Source organism: Antedon bifida, chromosome 7 (assembly GCF_963402885.1).
Source record: "Antedon bifida chromosome 7, ecAntBifi1.1, whole genome shotgun sequence".
Classification (NCBI taxonomy): Eukaryota; Metazoa; Echinodermata; class Crinoidea; order Comatulida; family Antedonidae; genus Antedon; species Antedon bifida.
Genome location: NC_136232.1, coordinates 7,894,402 through 7,913,379, shown reverse-complemented (window position 1 = coordinate 7,913,379; position 18,978 = coordinate 7,894,402). Strand labels below are relative to the sequence as shown.

The following is an 18,978-nucleotide window of genomic DNA, read 5'->3' as shown; positions in this document are numbered from 1 at the left end:
TCTGTAAAGTAGTTTAAAAGATTCATAATTTCAAGATTGGAATAAGTATATGTTGCTTTTGGTTTTTAAGACATTGTCCCCTGAAAAAATAATTAAAAACAATTTTTTTTTTGGAAATATGTTATATATATGTCACATAATAATTATTCAATTTGACCAAAATTTGGATTTTAAAAAATGATTTACCTAAAAAAATTTCAGCCGACAAATATAGTTTTTGATTAAAATTTAACTGTTTATTTTATTTTTATAAGTGAAATCATTGTTTGTGTTTTTTTTTTCTATGGAAGTGAATAACTTAAAACTGCAAAATGGCTTTATCAAAGTTAATTAATCTTCATGTTTCTTCTTGTTTTTGTTTATATCTTTCATTATACTGTGTTTTTTTTTATTGTTTCAGAATTATTTATCTGCTTTTGCTTACAGTAATGCAGAGAACAATGACCTGTGGTTATATCTAACAGCCGTAAGTTTTTATAAAAAAAAACAAAAATATATTTGTTTAATATTCTAGCCCAACAAACATAAAGCTTTGTCTACACTATCAAACTTTATGTAACAAAAAAATGTGATATGCCCATATATGGACATACTGATGTCATATCACTACCATATTTGTGCATATCACTACCATATTTGGAAACATCACACTTTTTTTTGTCAAACTACTTTGATAGTGTAGACAAAGCTGAAGATATCATCAAAAATGCAGTGTCTTAAAACTTATCCCCCATTTTTGTTCAATTATGTTGTTTGGCCTCATGGATTACTTTTGATCTATATACAATATCGCCACAATTCATTCTTCTTTTAAAACAATGTTGTTTAATGTGACAGGCTGCAAAGGAAGACGGCAAAGACATTGACGTGAAGACCGTGATGGAAACGTGGATTGACCAAATGGGATTCCCGAGTGTAAACGTCACTAGATCTTACAATGGCGATGATACGTTCACAGCAACGCAACATCACTTCCGTATTGACCCTGTCGCAAACTTCACAACACATTATCCAGATCTAGGGTATGGTAAAAATGTAATTGATTATATATTGTTAAATTTATTTAAATTTATAATAATTGTTGTGTTCTATACATAATTAGTTCTTTTAATTACTTTTGATTTATTGTTTTAAGTTTTATTTTTGTTCATTTTTCTTGGAAATGAGTGCCATCGATATAAAAATGTTGTTATTCCAATAAAGATTATTATGTGTATAATACTAGATAAAGAATTCCTTAGGTTACGGCGTAATTCTGTTGCTACGTTTTATAGTTGAATCACAAATGGTGACAATTCTGATGGGAACCAGTTCTCTTTCTCAAATTAATTACATGTATATTAAAAAGTTGTTTAAAGACAAATTTATCTTTTTTTATATATAAAATGTTTTAGATATGTATGGTGGGTTCCTTTGACGTACACTACTGCAACTGAGAGACAATTTATCAACCCAAATCAGTTATGGATGGATCCCTCAGTTTCAAAAGGTAAAAATGGTTTTTTTTGGAAGGAAAGAAGAGTGCTGGAGAAGACCTAGCTGTTTATTCAAGATCTCCACCACAGCTACTTTTTCTACAACCAATTTGTATACAATAAATGTATTTTTAAAATAAATTAGACTGATGTATAAAATACTTTTCCACTAATTTCTATACATATGCATTTTAAAAATTATACTGAAGTATAAAATACTTGTTCACTAATTTCTATACAATAAATGTATTTTACAAATTATACTGAAGTATAAAATACTTTTTCACTAATTTCTATACAATAAATGTATTTTACAAATTACACTGAAGTATAAAATACTTTTTCACTAATTTCTATACAATAAATGTATTTTACAAATTACACTGAAATATAAAATAGATCAATTTGGTGTTACTGACCGAATCATCATTGTTAAAGACATTATTAATGTTTATAAAATCCATTTCTTGAAGGTAGTAAATTAGAGACTTGTTTAGTATTTGAATTTCAAATTAATTATTCCATGATGATCATTTAATTCTACATTGTTCACATTAATACATTTATGAAGCTGATAATATCTACTTATAGGCGCGCGAACCAACCTACATATAAAGATTTAATGTAATGTTGAGGACACTAATGAAATTACACCTTAGTAATGACAGTGCTTATGTCCACTGTTGATAATCAGTCAGTGTATTACATGGTAATATCCTGAACCAGTCCTACATAACAGTGTTCAAATATCTTAAGCTATGTCTACACTATCAAACTAGTTTGACAAAAAAAGTGTGATGTGCTCAAATATGGTAGTGATGTGCTCCAAATATGGTAATGATATGCCCAAATATGGTAGTGATATAACCAAATATGGTAGTGATATGACGTCATCATGTCCATATATGGGCACATCACATTTTTTATCACATAAAGTTTGATAGTTTACAGAGCTTTACAAATGTATTATTGTTAAACCACCATTTCAACTGTATTTTTTCCATTACATTTGATCTTAACATAAAGTTATATTGAGTAGTTTGCTGAGTGGTGCAACTGCTCCCCAATAATACCATTTAAATATTCCTTGATTCTAGTTAATTTATTTTTATAGAACAATTTATTTCAACCACTAGATTAGCAGTTATACACTGCCTTATTGTATACTGTATTAAGAGATGTTTAAATTTTTTTAGAAATGGCAACAATACCAGGCATAGATGTCGATGAATGGATTCTTGTAAATATTAACCATCATAACTATTACCGTGTAAACTATGATGCCAAGAACTGGGAGATGTTAAGCAACCAGCTAACTACCAATCATACAGTAAGTACAGTCCTGCCTGCCATTCAATGTTTAACTGGATAAGGCCTTCTACAGACCCATGACAGCCAGCAGTGCAGCGCTAACTTACCATGATCAGCCCATGAAAATCCAGAACTCTTTAACATATGCACTGTAGGTACACCGGATTAATGGCTTTACATCCCATCTGAAGGACAAGGCAATGAAGTGAATGCATCTTCCCCAACAATAAAATCAATATGGCTAAACAGAGGCTTGAACATACCTTTCATATAATAATTTCGACTCTGTACCAATAAGAAATATCACTTTCTCTACACTATCAAACTAATAACTAACAAAATGTGTGATGTGCCAAAATATGGCAGTAGTATGATATATCATCGTGTCCATATATGGTCACATCACATTTTTTGTCACATAAAGTTTAATAGTGGAGTCATAACTACTTTCACATTTTTATTTTGAAAGGTTTTACCCCAGAGAGGGTCGAACCCATACCATTCGTATAATAGTTTGACCCCTTACCATTACACCATCACTCTATGAATTACCCTTTTTCTTACTAACTACTTTCATATTTTTGTCTTGAAAGGTTTTACCCCAGAGAGGGTCGAACCCATACCATTCATATAATAGTTTATCCCCTTATGCCATCACTCTATGAATTAACCTTTTTCTTGATATCTACTTTCATATTTTTGTTTTGAAAGGTTTTACCCCAGAGTACAAGATCTGCCATCATCAACGATGCCTTTAACCTAGCAAGAGCAGGTGAATTGAGTCAGGTGACGGCCTTAGATCTTACTAAGTACCTACCTAACGAGATGGACTACATACCTTGGACAACTGTTAGTGACGTCATGGGATACATAGACTTGATGCTCTGTCGCTCTAAAGCTTACGGTGATTTTAAGGTGCTTTTTTATGCTTGTTTTAATTAAACAAATTGCCACAACAATAAAAAAATTTTGTTTATATATATTTATACAGTGGACTCTCTAAACCAACATTTTCTTGAGGTCCAAAAGGTCCTTCTTTTTAGCATTAAAAATGCATTTGGAATACCATCATTTCTGTCTTAAACTAGTTTGACAAAAAAGGGTGTGATGTGCCCAAATAGTAGTCATATGATGTCATCGTATCCATATATAGGCACATCACATTTTGTTGTCACACAAAGTTTGATAGTGTAGACAGAGCTTAAATGTTTGTTAGGGCTCTTTTAACAATTATTCTTTCATTTAACTTTTTACATGCTCTGCCTACACTATCAAACTTTATGTGATGTGCCCATATATGGACATGATGATGTCATATTACTACCATATTTAAGCATATCACTACCATATTTGTGTACATCACACTTTTTTTGTCAAACTAGTTTGATAGTGTAGATAACCCAAAGTATCATTTCATCTTCTAATCCTTTTAATATCTTTGACATTAAAATGCATTACATTTTATGGACATTTTTTAGAAATATATGGGAAAACAAGTTACACCATTTTATGATTACGTTGGCTGGGATGCTGCAGGCCTGCCGCATGTGGCACAGTAAGTATTTTATATATTTATTTCAACCAATAAGGTCATACTGTATTCTACTGTACTTTTAAACCTTGATATTAATTATTTTCTGGTCTTTTTTAGATTAAGTCAGGCTACAGCACTAAGCCTAGCATGTGGTTATGGTAATGAAGAATGCAAGAACATAGCTATAAATCTGTATGCCGAGTGGATGCAAAATGCCTCTAATAATGTGTAAGTTGTGAAAGCTCTGTCTACACTATCTAACTTGTTTGACAAAAAAAGTGTGATGTGCCCAAATATGGTAGGGATATGAGGTCATCGTGTCCATGGTCACATCAAATTTTTTTTGTCACATAAAGTTTTATAGTGTAGACAGAGCTTTAGGGTTGGTTTTCACTACTGTAATGTACATAAAGTGCAGTCCCTTCACCAACCCTTCTCACATTTTTATATATATAATAATTAGTTGTTTTACATATAGTACTTCCTTGAGTAATTTATCAGTTGATTAGCTGACCTAGGGATTTTTATCCTCTATTTACAAAACAACTGAATTTTCCCCATATAAAGCTAAAATTTAATATTCCAATTACGTGGTAAGTTCATGTTTGTGAGAGATAGCAAAGCATGTGGATGAGGTGTGATTTTTATCCCAATATCTACAAAACAAAAACAAAACAATTCATTTGATGATTAGTTCATACTTGTGAGATATATGTTACTAATATTATTTTTTTTGTTATAGAATTCCAGTTAATTTAAAGTACACAGTGTACTGCACTGCAATTGCTGCTGGTGATCAGGAGGAATGGTATTTTGCTTGGAACCAATTCCAGACATCGCTTGTATCTTCAGAACGATCTACCTTGCTTGGTGCTTTGGCGTGCAGTCAAGAACCTTGGATTCTTAACACGTAATGTGCCAAAATATATCTTATTATTCAAGGTTTATTTATTAAAATTGTTGTGGCAGCAAATGCTGAATTGTTACAATATTTTCTTATATAAAATTAATAAAATATCAAAAGTTAAATGACATGACTCTTTAATATTCTCATATTTTATATATTAATATATATATATATACAGTACTCATTACTATTAGTTTGGAACCACTCCATATCCGTCAATGTAAATCTCTTAAGCAATTCAAGTCACTTCTAAAATCTCACCTTTTTCAATAATTCTTGTCTTGTCTTTTAGCGCTGTGAGATAATAATAAATAATGTAAATATTGCTTTATAAAAGTTTATTATTATTATCAAATACAAAATAATCATTTCTGTAATCTCTAATAAAATGGGGTTTTTTTTCTAATAATTGCAGGTACCTTAATTATTGCTTGGATCCTGATAAGATTAAATCACAAGACGTTACATCCGTAGTATCTTCAGTAGCAGGCAACACAATAGGAAGCTCATTAGCGTGGGATTTCTTTCAAGCAAATTGGGAATTCTTTAGAAAAACGTAATCAAAACTTCTACACACATACATTTTTTTACATAAAAGAAATTAGAACATTTTTCATTCTAGAACTATAGGATTTTCTTTAGTTTAGTTTAGATGGGTAAGTTTAGGAGGTGTGTGCCTTTAGAAAAACGTAATAAAGACTGCTACACACTAGAACGATACATAGATAAACATACATTTTTCTTACATAAAACAAAAGAAATTAGAAAAATTTTCATTATACAGTATATTTATTTTTTATATCTTTGTTAATTTTGTATTTTTATATTTTATTTTGTATTTACTGTTTGTATTGTTTGAGGGTCCCTAATGATCAGCTTATGCTGGATGGATCACCCTCATTAAATATTGTTAAAATAAAAAAAAAAATAAAATATTGTCCAAAAAAAGATGATCAATGATACAAATAGCCAAAAGGCTGAAACCGTAACATTTTACATTAAAAAGGTTAAAATCCATAATAACCTAGAGGGTACTCCGAGAGTACAAACCTCCGCCTACTGTAAAATTCCCCTACATAAAATGTCCCCGGAAAATATATATATGTTTTTTTACATTTTTTTTATTAGTTCTAAATGTAAATAGGCTAACTGCACACTACAAAGTTGTGGATGAGAGTTTGGTGTAATGTTTATGTATCCAGCCTCTCACAGTTGAGATCGCTGGCTCAAGTCCTGCTGAGGTTTTTTTTTTTTTCTTATTATTTTTTTATTTCTTTTTTTTTTTGTGGACCTTTATCTTTGACCCTGACCCTTCAAAATGTAACCACAATTATATGATGAGTCATTGATCATTGTGGCTAAGTTTGGTGAGAATCGGATAAAAACTGTGGTCTCTAGGCAGTAAAATAGTTTTTTGTTAGTTGTGACCTTGACCTATGACCTTTTCCCCTTTTGAGGCATAGATCATTGTGTCCAAATTTGGTGAGAATCGGATAAAAACTGTGGCCTCTAGGCTGTTCACAGACACACACACAAACACACGCACGCACACGTACGCACACAAACATACGGGGTGAAAACATAACCTCCTTGGCGGAGGTAATAATATGCATATATGTAAAAAATGTAAAGACAATTAAATATAAAAACAGGAAACGACATTCAAATAAAACTACAAAAACAACATCATTATGATCATTATGATATTATTGCTCTTACTAATCATGATGTGATCTGATTGGACGTGTCAAAATATTATTTATGATATGTATGATTATGAGGATTTAAAAAATAATTATGATAAGAAAGTATCTTTCAAATATTTGCCCTAAAAAAAAATGAGATGCTTGACTATATATTATTGTTTATTTGTCAGATATGGAGATAATATATTTAATTTGGCTTCCATGGTTACAAGTGTCACAACTCATTTCAATACAGATTTTGAATTAAATGAGGTAATTACATATTTATTTTAGATATGATTTCTTTTTAAAAATTTCGAGACATTGGCTGCCTGAGTAATGTAAAGTAAACTGCAAAATAGCCTATTTAAAGTCTTATTTTATTTATCTTAATTTTTCATGTTTTTAGGGGACAATACATCTTTAATTTATGTTTTTTTTTTCATATTCAGCTTGAAGAATTTATGAAGGAAAACCCTGATCAGGGAACCGCAGCTAATGCGTTTTCAAAATCAGTATCACAAACTAAAGCAAATATACGTTGGATGAATAGTTACTTAGAAGAGGTATTTGAATGGTTGCAAACTGTTTAATTTAAGGAATGTGTTACTTTAATGTTATTTTAAGATTAATAAGTTACAATATTAAGTCAATAAACTCAGATTAAATGTTCCATCTATTTATACAGGGAGACCCTGTAGGTTTTTCCTAAGCTCTGTCTACACTATCAAACTTTATGTGACAAAAAAATGGGTTTTGTCAAACTAGTTTGATAGTGTTTTACTGTATACACTATCAAACTAGTGTGATGCGGCAAAATATGGTAGTGATATGCCTAAATATCATCATGTCACATCATTTTTTTTGTCACATAAAATTTGATAGTGTAGACAGAGTTTTAGACCAGCCCAGACATTTTATTTTGTTTTATGATAGACAGTACCAAGAATTTGAAATATTGACAGTGTACACAGTTTCAGTTAGGCAAATTTTATACAAAATTGTTTAAATTTATTATTAAAAAAGTTTTAATTTGTAATAAATGTCCAGACTTTTGTACATACATAATTTGTATTAAAGAAAAGAAATTGAAGGAAAATATTTGTATAAATAAATGAAGAAAATTATTACTGTAATTTTAATAAATAAATGTTATAATAGTTGATATTTAATATGTATATATTCATGATGAAATTATTAATTGATGAATTTATATATTCAGATGTGCAGATAATTTAATAAAGTATAAACACTTTGCTTATTTGTATTCTTTTAATTTATACTAGGACTGTAATGATCAACAATAAATATATAAACATTTTTTTTTCTAGAATTATAAGATAATATTTTCACAAGTCGTCATGATCAGTAATACAATTTTTGTCAAAGACAGTATAAATGCTTTATTCTTTAGTTCTAGAATGAAAACTTTTCTAATTTTTTTGTTTTCTGTAAGAAAAATGCATGTTTACCTATTTAGTGTCAATCTTTATCGTCCTAGAGTATATTATATACCAAAGACTAGTGTAACTACTAATATACAAAATATATCGATATAGTAGAGCAGTTAACGCCATAAAAATAGCCAAGTTGTGCACTTTATTACCAAAGCATGAAACTTGCCACAAAGTTTCTTTGATGTATATAGATTCAAAATATCGAGGGGTGCCAAGTGTCCAACGTCCGGTATGGCGGCCATCTTGAGTTCAAAATGGCCACCATAAAAACAAAAAGTGTTCATATCTTGGCAACTATAAACAGTAGAGACTTAATTCTGGTGTTAAATTGTTCACAAACCACATATTTCTATTTGCTCTAATGAAAAGTTTCGTCAAAAAATGACCGGAAATGACGTTTCTTCCAGTTTGACCTTTGACCTCTTATCTGTATATCTCAGGAACTACTGATCATTTTTAATCGATTTTGGTGTCATTTTGTTCAGAATAGAGACATTTATATTTGTAGTAATGAAACATTTTCACATAAAATGACTGGAAATACAATTTGTAACCTTTGACATATATAATTATGTGAATATACTGTATGTGGTTTACATGCACCTAATTTTTTTAACGAAATAAATGACACTTAATGCAAAAATGACCAGGAATTATTATTCTGAATTTTTGACTTTTGATGTGATAGGATAGGCGTAAAGTATGACAGATCACTGAGAAACAGCAATCAATGAGCTCATCTATGATGCCGACTTGTTTGCTAAACTGTGATGTGTCAATCGTTAGATAAAAGTTTTGGTCCTCTCTCCTTCATCTTTTCTTTTTTTTTTGTAATGTATTATACCATATGGACAATTGTCTGAAATAAAAGTTGAATTGAGTTGTTAGATGCCATTTGGAAATATTTTTGATGTAAAGTAGCATTCTTTGATGTTGCATATGAGACAAGTTCGGAAAGTTTTTCATGAGTTAAGAGAACACCGTCTTTCAAAGTACTTACTACAAACTTTATCCTGCATTTGTGCAGTAGACCTACTTTCATTAGTCAGAAACTCAGTTAGTTCTTGTTCATTTTCGTTGCATCTAAAAAAATGTACTCCATTTTTATGGTAATGGGCCTTTGCTGTAAACCATCTGAATCCTTTTCCTCGATTTCTCCAGTCATTGATTTTTTAGCAAAATTCGAACCAAACCAATTCGTAAAAGACATCTCAATATAATTATTCAAGTAATACTCAAAATAGTGACATGGACCTACAATATACTGTTCTGTACAAGACCTTTTTAGGCATCCACCTGTGGACTTTCACTTTGAAGGTCTTGGTCTCCTAATCATACAAGAAACAATGTCTGATTTAATCAACCAAAGTAGTAGGTCCAGACAAAGAAGGGGGTGTAAGACCATCCACAGACAAAGAAGGGAGTATAAGACCATCCACAGACAAAGAAGGGGGTATAAGACCGTCCACAGACAAAGAAAGGGGTGTAAGACCATCGACAGACAAAGAAGGGGGTGTAAGACCATCCACACACAAAGAAGGGGGTATAAGACCATCCACAGACAAAGAAAGGGGTGTAAGGCCATCTACAGACAAAGAAGGGGGTGTAAGACCACCCACAGACAAAGAAGGGGGTGTAAGACCATCCACAGACAAAGAAGGGGGTGTAGGACCATCCACAGACAAAGAAGGAGGTGTAAGACCATCCACAGACAAAGAAGGGTGTAGGACCATCCACAGACAAAGAAAGGGGTGTAAGGCCATCCACAGAGAAAGAAGGGGGTGTAAGACCATCCACAGACAAAGAAGGAGTGTAAGACCATCCACACACAAAGAAAGGGGTGTAAGACCATCCACAGGCACAGAAGGGGGTATAATATCGTCCACAGACAAATAAAGGAGTGTAAGACCATCCACAGACAAAGAAGGGGGTGTAGGACCGTCCACAGACAAAGAAGGGGGTGTAAGACCATCCACTGACAAAGAAAGGGTATAGGACCACTTACAGACAAAAAGGGGGGTATAAGACCATCCACAGACAAAGAAGGGGGTGTAGGAGCATCCACAGACAAAGAAGGGGGTGTCGGACCATCCACAGACAAAGAAGGGGATGTAATAATAATAATAATAATAATAATATTTATTCGGTCATCAATGTAAAAATAACCAGGAATGAGAATAGGCTAAAGCCCAAACAGATTCTGCACTCACTCCATAAGACCACCCACAGACAAAGAAGTGGGTGTAAGACCATCCACACACAAATAAGGGATTATAAGACCATCCACCGACAAAGAAGGGGGTATAAGACCATCCACAGAGAAAGAAGGGGTGTAGGACCATCCACAGACAAAGAAAGGGGTGTAATACCATCAACAGACAAAGAAAGGGGTCTAAGACCATCCACACACAAAGAAAGGGGTGTAATACCATCCACACACAAAAAAAGGGGTGTAATACCATCAATAGACAAAGAAAGGGGTGTAATACCATCAACAGACAAGGAAGGGGGTATAAGACCATCCACAGACACAGAAGGGGGTATAAGACCATCCACAGACAAAGAAGGGGGTATAAGACCATCCACAGACAAAGAAGGGGGTATAAGACCATCCACAGACAAAGAATGGGGTATAAGACCATCTACAGACAAAGAAGGAGGGGTAGGACCATATTAACCGAGGAAGCATACAAAAAGAAGATGCAATCAAAATAGGCCTACCACTTGGAAAACAATATATTGTAGAATAACTGAGGCTTGATTGTTGAAATATAAAGGGTTCTTTGTAAGGTCATTAATAATATATTGATATAAACACGATCATCATACTATTCATTTGACAATCAAATACAGTCTATCTCGAAAAGAAGCTCATACTATCACCTTTTCGAGGTTTTACGGTATTCCATAACATGTATGTTATTTCCTCTGTCAAACTATTAAAACTTGTAGCGAATCAGAAGGTGCCAACATCATTGAACTAATGGTACCACCAAGCACAATGTTTACCAATTTTATGTACTATATACAATTTAAGTCCATTAATCATTTAATATAATTACGCCTATCAGGTCAAAGTTCAAAATTAGGTGCATTTAAGACCAACAAAAACCACATACAGTATATTCACATAATTAAAAATCAATAAATAAATGTCAAAGGTCATAAATTGTATTTCCGGTAATTTTATGTGAAAATGTTTCATTACTACAAATATAAATGTATTTATTCTGAACAAAATGACACCAAAATCGATTGAAAATGACCATTAGTTACAGAGATATACAAATACGAGGTCAAAGGTCAAACTGAAAGAAACGTCATTTCCGGTCATTTTTGGACGAACATTTTTATTAGAGCAAATAGAAATATATAGTTTGTGAACAATTTGAGACCAGAATTAAGTCTCTAATGTGTATAGTTGCCAAGATATGAATATTTTTTGTTTTTATGGTGGCCATTTTGAATTCAAGATGGCCGCCATACCGGACGTTGGACACTTGGCACCCCCCGATATTTTGAATCTATATACATTAAAGAAACTTTGTGCCAAGTTTCATGCTTTGGTAATAAAATGCACAGCTCATGTCATTAACTGCTCTACTAATAGTAGTTAGTACACGTATGTACCAAAAGAAAAAGTTAATGACCGAAGAGGGCGCTAGCAAAGTCACGTGACAATTAAAGATGGCTGCCTTCTATGTTGATATGTTCGATAGAAAGGCGGGGCAGAAATTTTGTTTAATTTCTATATAAAAACGTTGATAAAGTTGGAATTTGCATAAATTGCTTAGATTATTTATTTATCTGTTCGATATTCTGGAAAATATAAATATGGAAGGTAGTTTACTTACGCCAACTGAGCAGCAATTTTATTCCGACTGGTTCAGCTCCTGCGATCAAGAGAACTCCGGCAAATTGATGGCCCATCAAGTTAACAAATTATTTGTTTCTTCTCAATTAAACCAGGAGGTTTTGAACAAGGTAAGTGGCTCTGATTTAGCCACACGCTTTCTAGTACATTCACGAAGGTTTGAGGTTAATAAAACGTTCATATTTCACTCAAGATGACGTGACCTTGAGGATGTTTTGTTGTGATGAGAATGCGTGGCTAGGCCATTAGTTAAGCTGGTCTAGCCTAGCTTTCATAAATAAATTTCAATCCAGGGGCTGCAGTGGGATGTTAGTGCATTTCGGTCGCGTGTGCTTTGACAGGTATAGAGCAAAATAATTGCAATTTTATAATCATTTAAATTCAATTAGGTGGTTGGTGCGTTAATTTTATTAATTATTTCTTTTTACAAATATCTTTTTTGTATTGATTATTGATGTCATCCTTTCTTTTAGTTTTAGAATGTAATTGAGGTAATAAATAAAATTAAAATAAATAAAACCCTTTTTTGCACTCCCAACCGACATAAATCAATATATACTAATTACCCATTACTTTTTTAAAATCAAATCTTTTTTTTTTTTTTTTTTTGCTTGTGCAGATATAATCTATTATTGAATAAATATAAGATAGATAGTTTCAGCTGAAAATTACTTTTTTAAAATACCTCTAGTACTAGTAGGCTGACCTGGTACTCATTTACCCCAATTTCTAGGAGCGAGTTCAGGTAACAGTGCATGCAAGATAAAGTAGTCTATGTCTAATTAGGTACTGTATGTAAAATGATGAAATAGTTGAGTTGTCTAATTGGAAAACGGCGCTTGTTAATTTTTCATTAATTGCTAAGAAAAGCATATCATGTTACTGTTTTATCATTTGATTGACAGATAACTGAACTATGCGGTGCTTACAGGGTTGGCCATTTTGGGAGAAGTCAGTTTTTCCTCGCTCTTAAACTGATTGCTATGGTGCAAAATGGATATCAAATACCATCATCAATTGAAGGATTATATTCTGGTAAGTACTGTATTTCATTTTTATCTATTGTGAAACTTGAAAGTCTCTTCCAGCTGATGTGGTGATTTGTCGGTCTATAAATTCTTTTAAAAAGTCGACTTAATACTGCATGGGCCAACCACCCACTAAAGTTTGCGCTATATGAGGAGACTTTGTTCATATAATCAAATTATATAAGACAGGCTTTTTTTCAGGGGCAAGTAAAGTATACACACTAAGTAAGTAGGTAAAATCCAAAATCACAGGTGTATAGGTCGATCAGTACAAATTTACCCATTTTAAAGTCCAAAGCAAATGGCTCAGAAAAAACACAATTGAGTTAGGCTGTTCCGTTATTAATTCTCTCATTCACTAATAACTGCAGTTGGTGGAATCGGTATTGAAATAGGGGTGCCCCAGGGCCTAAAAATGGTGAAATGAAGGGCTGAGCTTAAATTGATGTCCTATATTTTGCATTACAATTTTTCTAGGCCCCCCCCCCCCCCCCTTGGATCCGCCCCTGAAATTAGCTGATACAGTATCCCCTTTGGAAAAACCTAGAGCCTTTTCTGCAACATTTTATAGAGGAATTATAAAGAAATGTATATGTATATTTTGTATTTTGAAAATATATATATTATATATAAGCAAATGAATTGGCATTTCTTGGTGATTGATCCTGCCTCACCCTGTATTCCAGCTGGCATGTATCAAGTTATTCACAGGATTAATTAAATGACTTGGTTAGCCTCTTGATCAACCAATCAAAAGTAACAAACGGTTTTGATGGTTGATTAAAAATAATTTGACCTTGGTGCAAATTATTATGACTAATTATAAAAAAAGTGCAGTAATATAAAACAGAAATATTGTACAAAGTATATAATAAATGGGGCCAGGCTATGTCACATAATAAAAAAATAGTAATAATCTCAAATTGTTTTTTTTATAATGATTTTGCTTTATACTGTAGTCAGATTTATTAACTCAAGAAGGTCAAAATATTTTCTTAAATAAATGATTACATTTATAATTGCTTAAAGTTACTGTTGAATTTAAACCTATTTGATGGTGTTTAGCTTCTAAGGGACAGTGCACCCTAATAACCTTTTTACCGTATGATCTTCTTTTATGATCTGTCTTGTACAACAGAATGTTACATGATGGTTAAAACATTGAAAAAAGTAATTAAGTAATTTGATTAATATTAAAAGGTGCATAAAAACGTGGTTAATTTACAGTCATTCAAAATGGGTTTAAAAAGTGGATAAATGATAATTTTTCTGATCATACTTTAGCATAAATGTTAATTGTAAGATACATAAGAAGTGGTTAAGTCACAGTGATTCAAAATGGTTTTAAAATATGGAAAATGGATAAATGATAGTGAGTTCTGACCATACTTAATGTTAATGTGAAAGGTGCATAAGAAGTGAGTCTTCACAGTCATTCATGTTAAACTTAATGACTTCCTCGTGTAATGTACATCATAAATCACAAGACTAAAGTGAAACCATTTTCTGCAGGGGTGCACATCGGAAGTTATTAAATATTTCTATAGTTCTATATTTATTGTTTTTGTCATAATAAAAATTGCCTGGAATTTCCATGAAATTTTAGATAACTGAAGTGCTTTCTCTTTAGCAGTTGTCATAATATGACATACTATAATCCATTTACCTTTCACTTGTCAGTGCTGTCTAAAGCTCTGTCTACACTATCAAACTTTATGTGACAAAAAAATGTGATGTGCCCAATTATAATAGACATGATGTCATATCACTACCATTGGGCATATCACAATCATATTTAGGCACATCACACTTTTTTGACAAACTAGTTTGATAATGTAGACAGAGCTAAAGTTATTACAACAGTATAAAAAGAAACCCCTTCTATTTCTGCAAAATTAAGTTAAGCGCTCAGAAACTGAGCGAAAGTACTTGGCAAAATGCAGGAGGGTATATTTATTATTGGTTATATTGAAGATGACTTGAGATTTTAATTTATGATGTCACCAATCGATTTTCCTGAAGATCAGAAGGCATTGTGTATATACAGCAGAGCTACATTATTTGCAAACAAACATTTCAAAGATAGTGTAACTTGAGAATTGTAAACATTACCAAGCAAATAAACTTTTAATAAGTACATACTTAAATACAAACAAAGTCTTGATTGTTTGCAAGCATTTTGCTACAGTACATAAAGAAAAAAAAATCTAGAAAGGGAATTGCTATTTATATAATGTAAGCTACTATTATTATGATACCACCTGGTACTGGCTACCAACTGTTAGGATTGTAAAACCAGCCTGTTTCCTTAGACTAGCTACTTCAACCCACATAAACATGTAAATAAAATATTATTACTGTTTAGTGCCCTATAACTTTTGCTTATTTATACTGACTCTGTATAATGAATATAGAAAGCAATCGCTGGATTTCCCGCCTTGACCTCCAATGAAATATTCCTATTCTTGACTTGATATAATAATTCATATGCTTTTGATTTTCTTTTTTTACCTGTAGGTATTGAAGTTCCCTTGCCAAAATTTGCAACAACAAGAAGCAATATTGTAGATCAAGGTATTTTAGATGAAGCATCTATTTCTGCCTTTATATTCAACATACAGTATAAATATTCAATTGATTCAGGAAGAATACTACTTTAAAGAACACTGTTATACCAGTGTTCCCCAAACCTGGTTTTACCAGCAAGGTCCCAACTGGTATAAAAAGTAGGAGAGTATAACATATAAAACAATAGCATTTTAGTATAGCACAATATATTTCACATTTTTGTATTTAAATTAGATTACTGTACATATAATTACTGTACTGTAAAACCTTGAAAACAGGCCCCTTGGGCTTTTTTTTTTCGAAATAAGCCCATCTTGAAAAGAAGAAAAGCCTACAGTATCTTGAAAATAAGCTGCTTCTTGGTTTGTAAAAGTAATCTCGAAAAAAAAAACCCATCTCAAAAAAAAAAGTCCATCTTGGTAAAAGAAGCCCATGGGCTTCAATATGGATTCAGTAGCCCTCGCTTAAATGTCTGGAATTGATTCTATATTGGGAGAAAACTGTTGGTGTAAAAATTCTTTATTGTTTTTTTAGGTCAAGCTAAAAAAGATAGCAAAGTTCTGACAACAGAAGACAAACCTGTACAGCAAGTAAATGGTAAGAAGAGCCATCTAAAGCTCTGTCCAAACTATCAAATGTTATGTGATGTGCCCATATATAGACATGATGATGTCATATCACTACCATGTTTGGGAATACCACTACCATATTTGAGCACATCACACCTTTTTTAGCAAAATATTTGATAGTGTAGACAGAGCTTTAATCTGTTTTAAAATTCTAAATCAAAGGTACATGCATTTTTAATAAGTTTAAGAAAAATAACATTTATATTAATAATGTTAACGAATATTTGCAGACTTACAGACGCTAGTAAATGTGACTACCTTATCCACTAACATGGATACAATTACATGTGGCAGATACAGAATTATGAAATGGGGTCAAGGGTCAGGTCAGGTCAAAATGTAGGGTTGTTTTGGGCTATGGACAACACTATATGATTAAAATAAATGGATTCAAAAAGGCTATATTACCAATCCTTTATTATCTCCTCAGTATTCAGATTTTAAAAAATAGAGATTAGAAGTAAAATGTTACAGAACCTTTTTTTGCAATCATAAAAAGTACACAATTCAGCTGAAAAAAAATTTTTTTTTCTGCTGCTAAATTTTATTTGTGATATTTATTATTACCAGTATATTTATATTGTATTTTTATGTATAAATTGAATAAAATATACCAGTGATCTATAACAATGGTATGCTAATTTTCAAAGCAGGTATTTCCCTATTGTTTAACACTGTTATCAAAATATACTGATATCACAATGCAAACTTTATCTTCAACATATGTTACATTGCAATATATAAAAGTATTGTATTTTAATACTTACAGTTCACTTTAAAAAAGATAATGTTTATAACATCAGGGAAAGTATATAAATATGGTATACTCATATTTTAAAATTTTACTATGTATTTGGCATGACCTTACCCTGACCTTTAGCCTTCAGCCATCCATTTTAAATAGCCTGCAATATAATGAAATTTCCAGTTACAGTATTTAAAAGAAATACAGTATAAATGTAAAATCCTAATTCATGTTGGTTTAGTGTGTTGTGTAAACGGGCTCTTTAACTGAAACTTTATAACTAGGAGAGTCTGTAATTTATACTGAAAAAATTGCCACAGTTTGAAATGTTTTAACCACTTCCTTTGAAATGCCCAAAGGCATGAGGGTCATTTGTAGCATTGAGGGGTCAACCAATAGGCATGAGAGATTAAACCCTAGGATTGGCCTAATAACTTCCCTTAAAGAAATGCTTAACATAACTGATAAGAATATTATATATATAATATTATATATATTTATATATTATTATACTATTTTTACAATGTTCAAAATAACATAATGTAAACAATGAAATGAACGACTAAAATAAAAAACAGTTATTATAGAGAAGAAAAGTACCCTTTGTACCAAAGAACAAAGTGTCCCCTTAATATTGTCTCTTCTGAATAGTGGTTGACCATTGTTGTAAAACATATATTGTCCATTTTATGAGAAAGTGTCCCATGGATAGAAGTGTTCCAAATGAGAGGTTATTTATACTGTATTGTCTATCTACACTATCAAACTTTATTTGACAACAAAATGTGATGTGCCCATATAGACATGCCATATAGACATGTGCCCATATAGACATGTCATGATGATATCATATTACTACCATATTTGGGCACATCACACATAGAAAGAGCTTTAGATCATGGAAACATTATTTCTCCTTGATTAGATACAGTATATTACATTTATTACTAATATTGATTTGTTCATTCTCCTATGTAGAAATAAGACAAATGGAGTTTGTGAATCCTGCATTTACAGATCATGGATCAGAATTTGATCCAGATAAATCACAAAATAGGTACTATTTCCATTTTTCTTTTTTTCATAAATTTCAGTCAAATTAATCATTAATAATATTATTTTCATTTTGTTTTTCTTATTTGTTTTCCTTTTAAATGTTCTTTTAGACAACCAGGGCAGCTGCCAGCCCCTCCGAGTAAAAGTCATGTACGAAACGCCAGTAGCGGAGGTTTGGGAGGACTTTTACAGCCAAGAATACCTGCAACAACAGTACGTAGTAATCTTGTGACCTAGTTATATAATACATATATTCTACATAATTAAGTATAATTACATTGACAAATGCTCAGCTGTCTGTCACCTGACAAGTACGGATATCCCTTAAAAACACAATGTATGCACTTTATTCGCAAAATGAAAGATCCAATTAATCTATATTAGGGAGGTTTCGCCAACAATACGAATATGATAACAAAAAAGGATACGTCACACATTTGTGAAACTTTTGAGGTGATCGTCATTTCATATTCGTAAAGCGTATTATGTTGACGAATATCACCAGTCATATTCGTAACTACAAAACGACTATAGTTTTTTATCTATTTTGCACATTTTGCATTTGAATCAGGACTGATTCATGATTATAATTTAATTATAGATTTATTTAAAGTAATTTACAAAAAGTAATTTACTAAAAATACCAGGTCAATTTTGATAAATAGCATTTTTAAAGTCTTCACTCGCTTTGATCTTATGCTAGGCCTAG

At 31.8% G+C, this 18,978-nt stretch overlaps 1 protein-coding gene across 1 annotated transcript in view; it reads left to right on the top strand.

Annotated features, from left to right (window-relative positions):
• Positions 1–18,978, top strand: part of LOC144848875 (uncharacterized) — a 61,302-nt gene that overhangs the window by 21,260 nt on the left and 21,064 nt on the right. Inside the window, exons 10-26 of the mRNA XM_078705825.1 lie at positions 401–466; positions 838–1,022; positions 1,395–1,489; positions 2,672–2,805; positions 3,498–3,701; positions 4,265–4,341; positions 4,438–4,548; positions 5,063–5,230; positions 5,643–5,783; positions 7,104–7,185; positions 7,365–7,504; positions 12,140–12,353; positions 13,149–13,278; positions 15,789–15,845; positions 16,374–16,436; positions 18,192–18,270; positions 18,380–18,482. Of these exons, the coding sequence (XP_078561951.1) occupies positions 401–466; positions 838–1,022; positions 1,395–1,489; positions 2,672–2,805; positions 3,498–3,701; positions 4,265–4,341; positions 4,438–4,548; positions 5,063–5,230; positions 5,643–5,783; positions 7,104–7,185; positions 7,365–7,504; positions 12,140–12,353; positions 13,149–13,278; positions 15,789–15,845; positions 16,374–16,436; positions 18,192–18,270; positions 18,380–18,482 (2,049 nt within the window). The remainder of the gene's footprint in view (positions 1–400; positions 467–837; positions 1,023–1,394; positions 1,490–2,671; positions 2,806–3,497; positions 3,702–4,264; positions 4,342–4,437; positions 4,549–5,062; positions 5,231–5,642; positions 5,784–7,103; positions 7,186–7,364; positions 7,505–12,139; positions 12,354–13,148; positions 13,279–15,788; positions 15,846–16,373; positions 16,437–18,191; positions 18,271–18,379; positions 18,483–18,978) is intronic.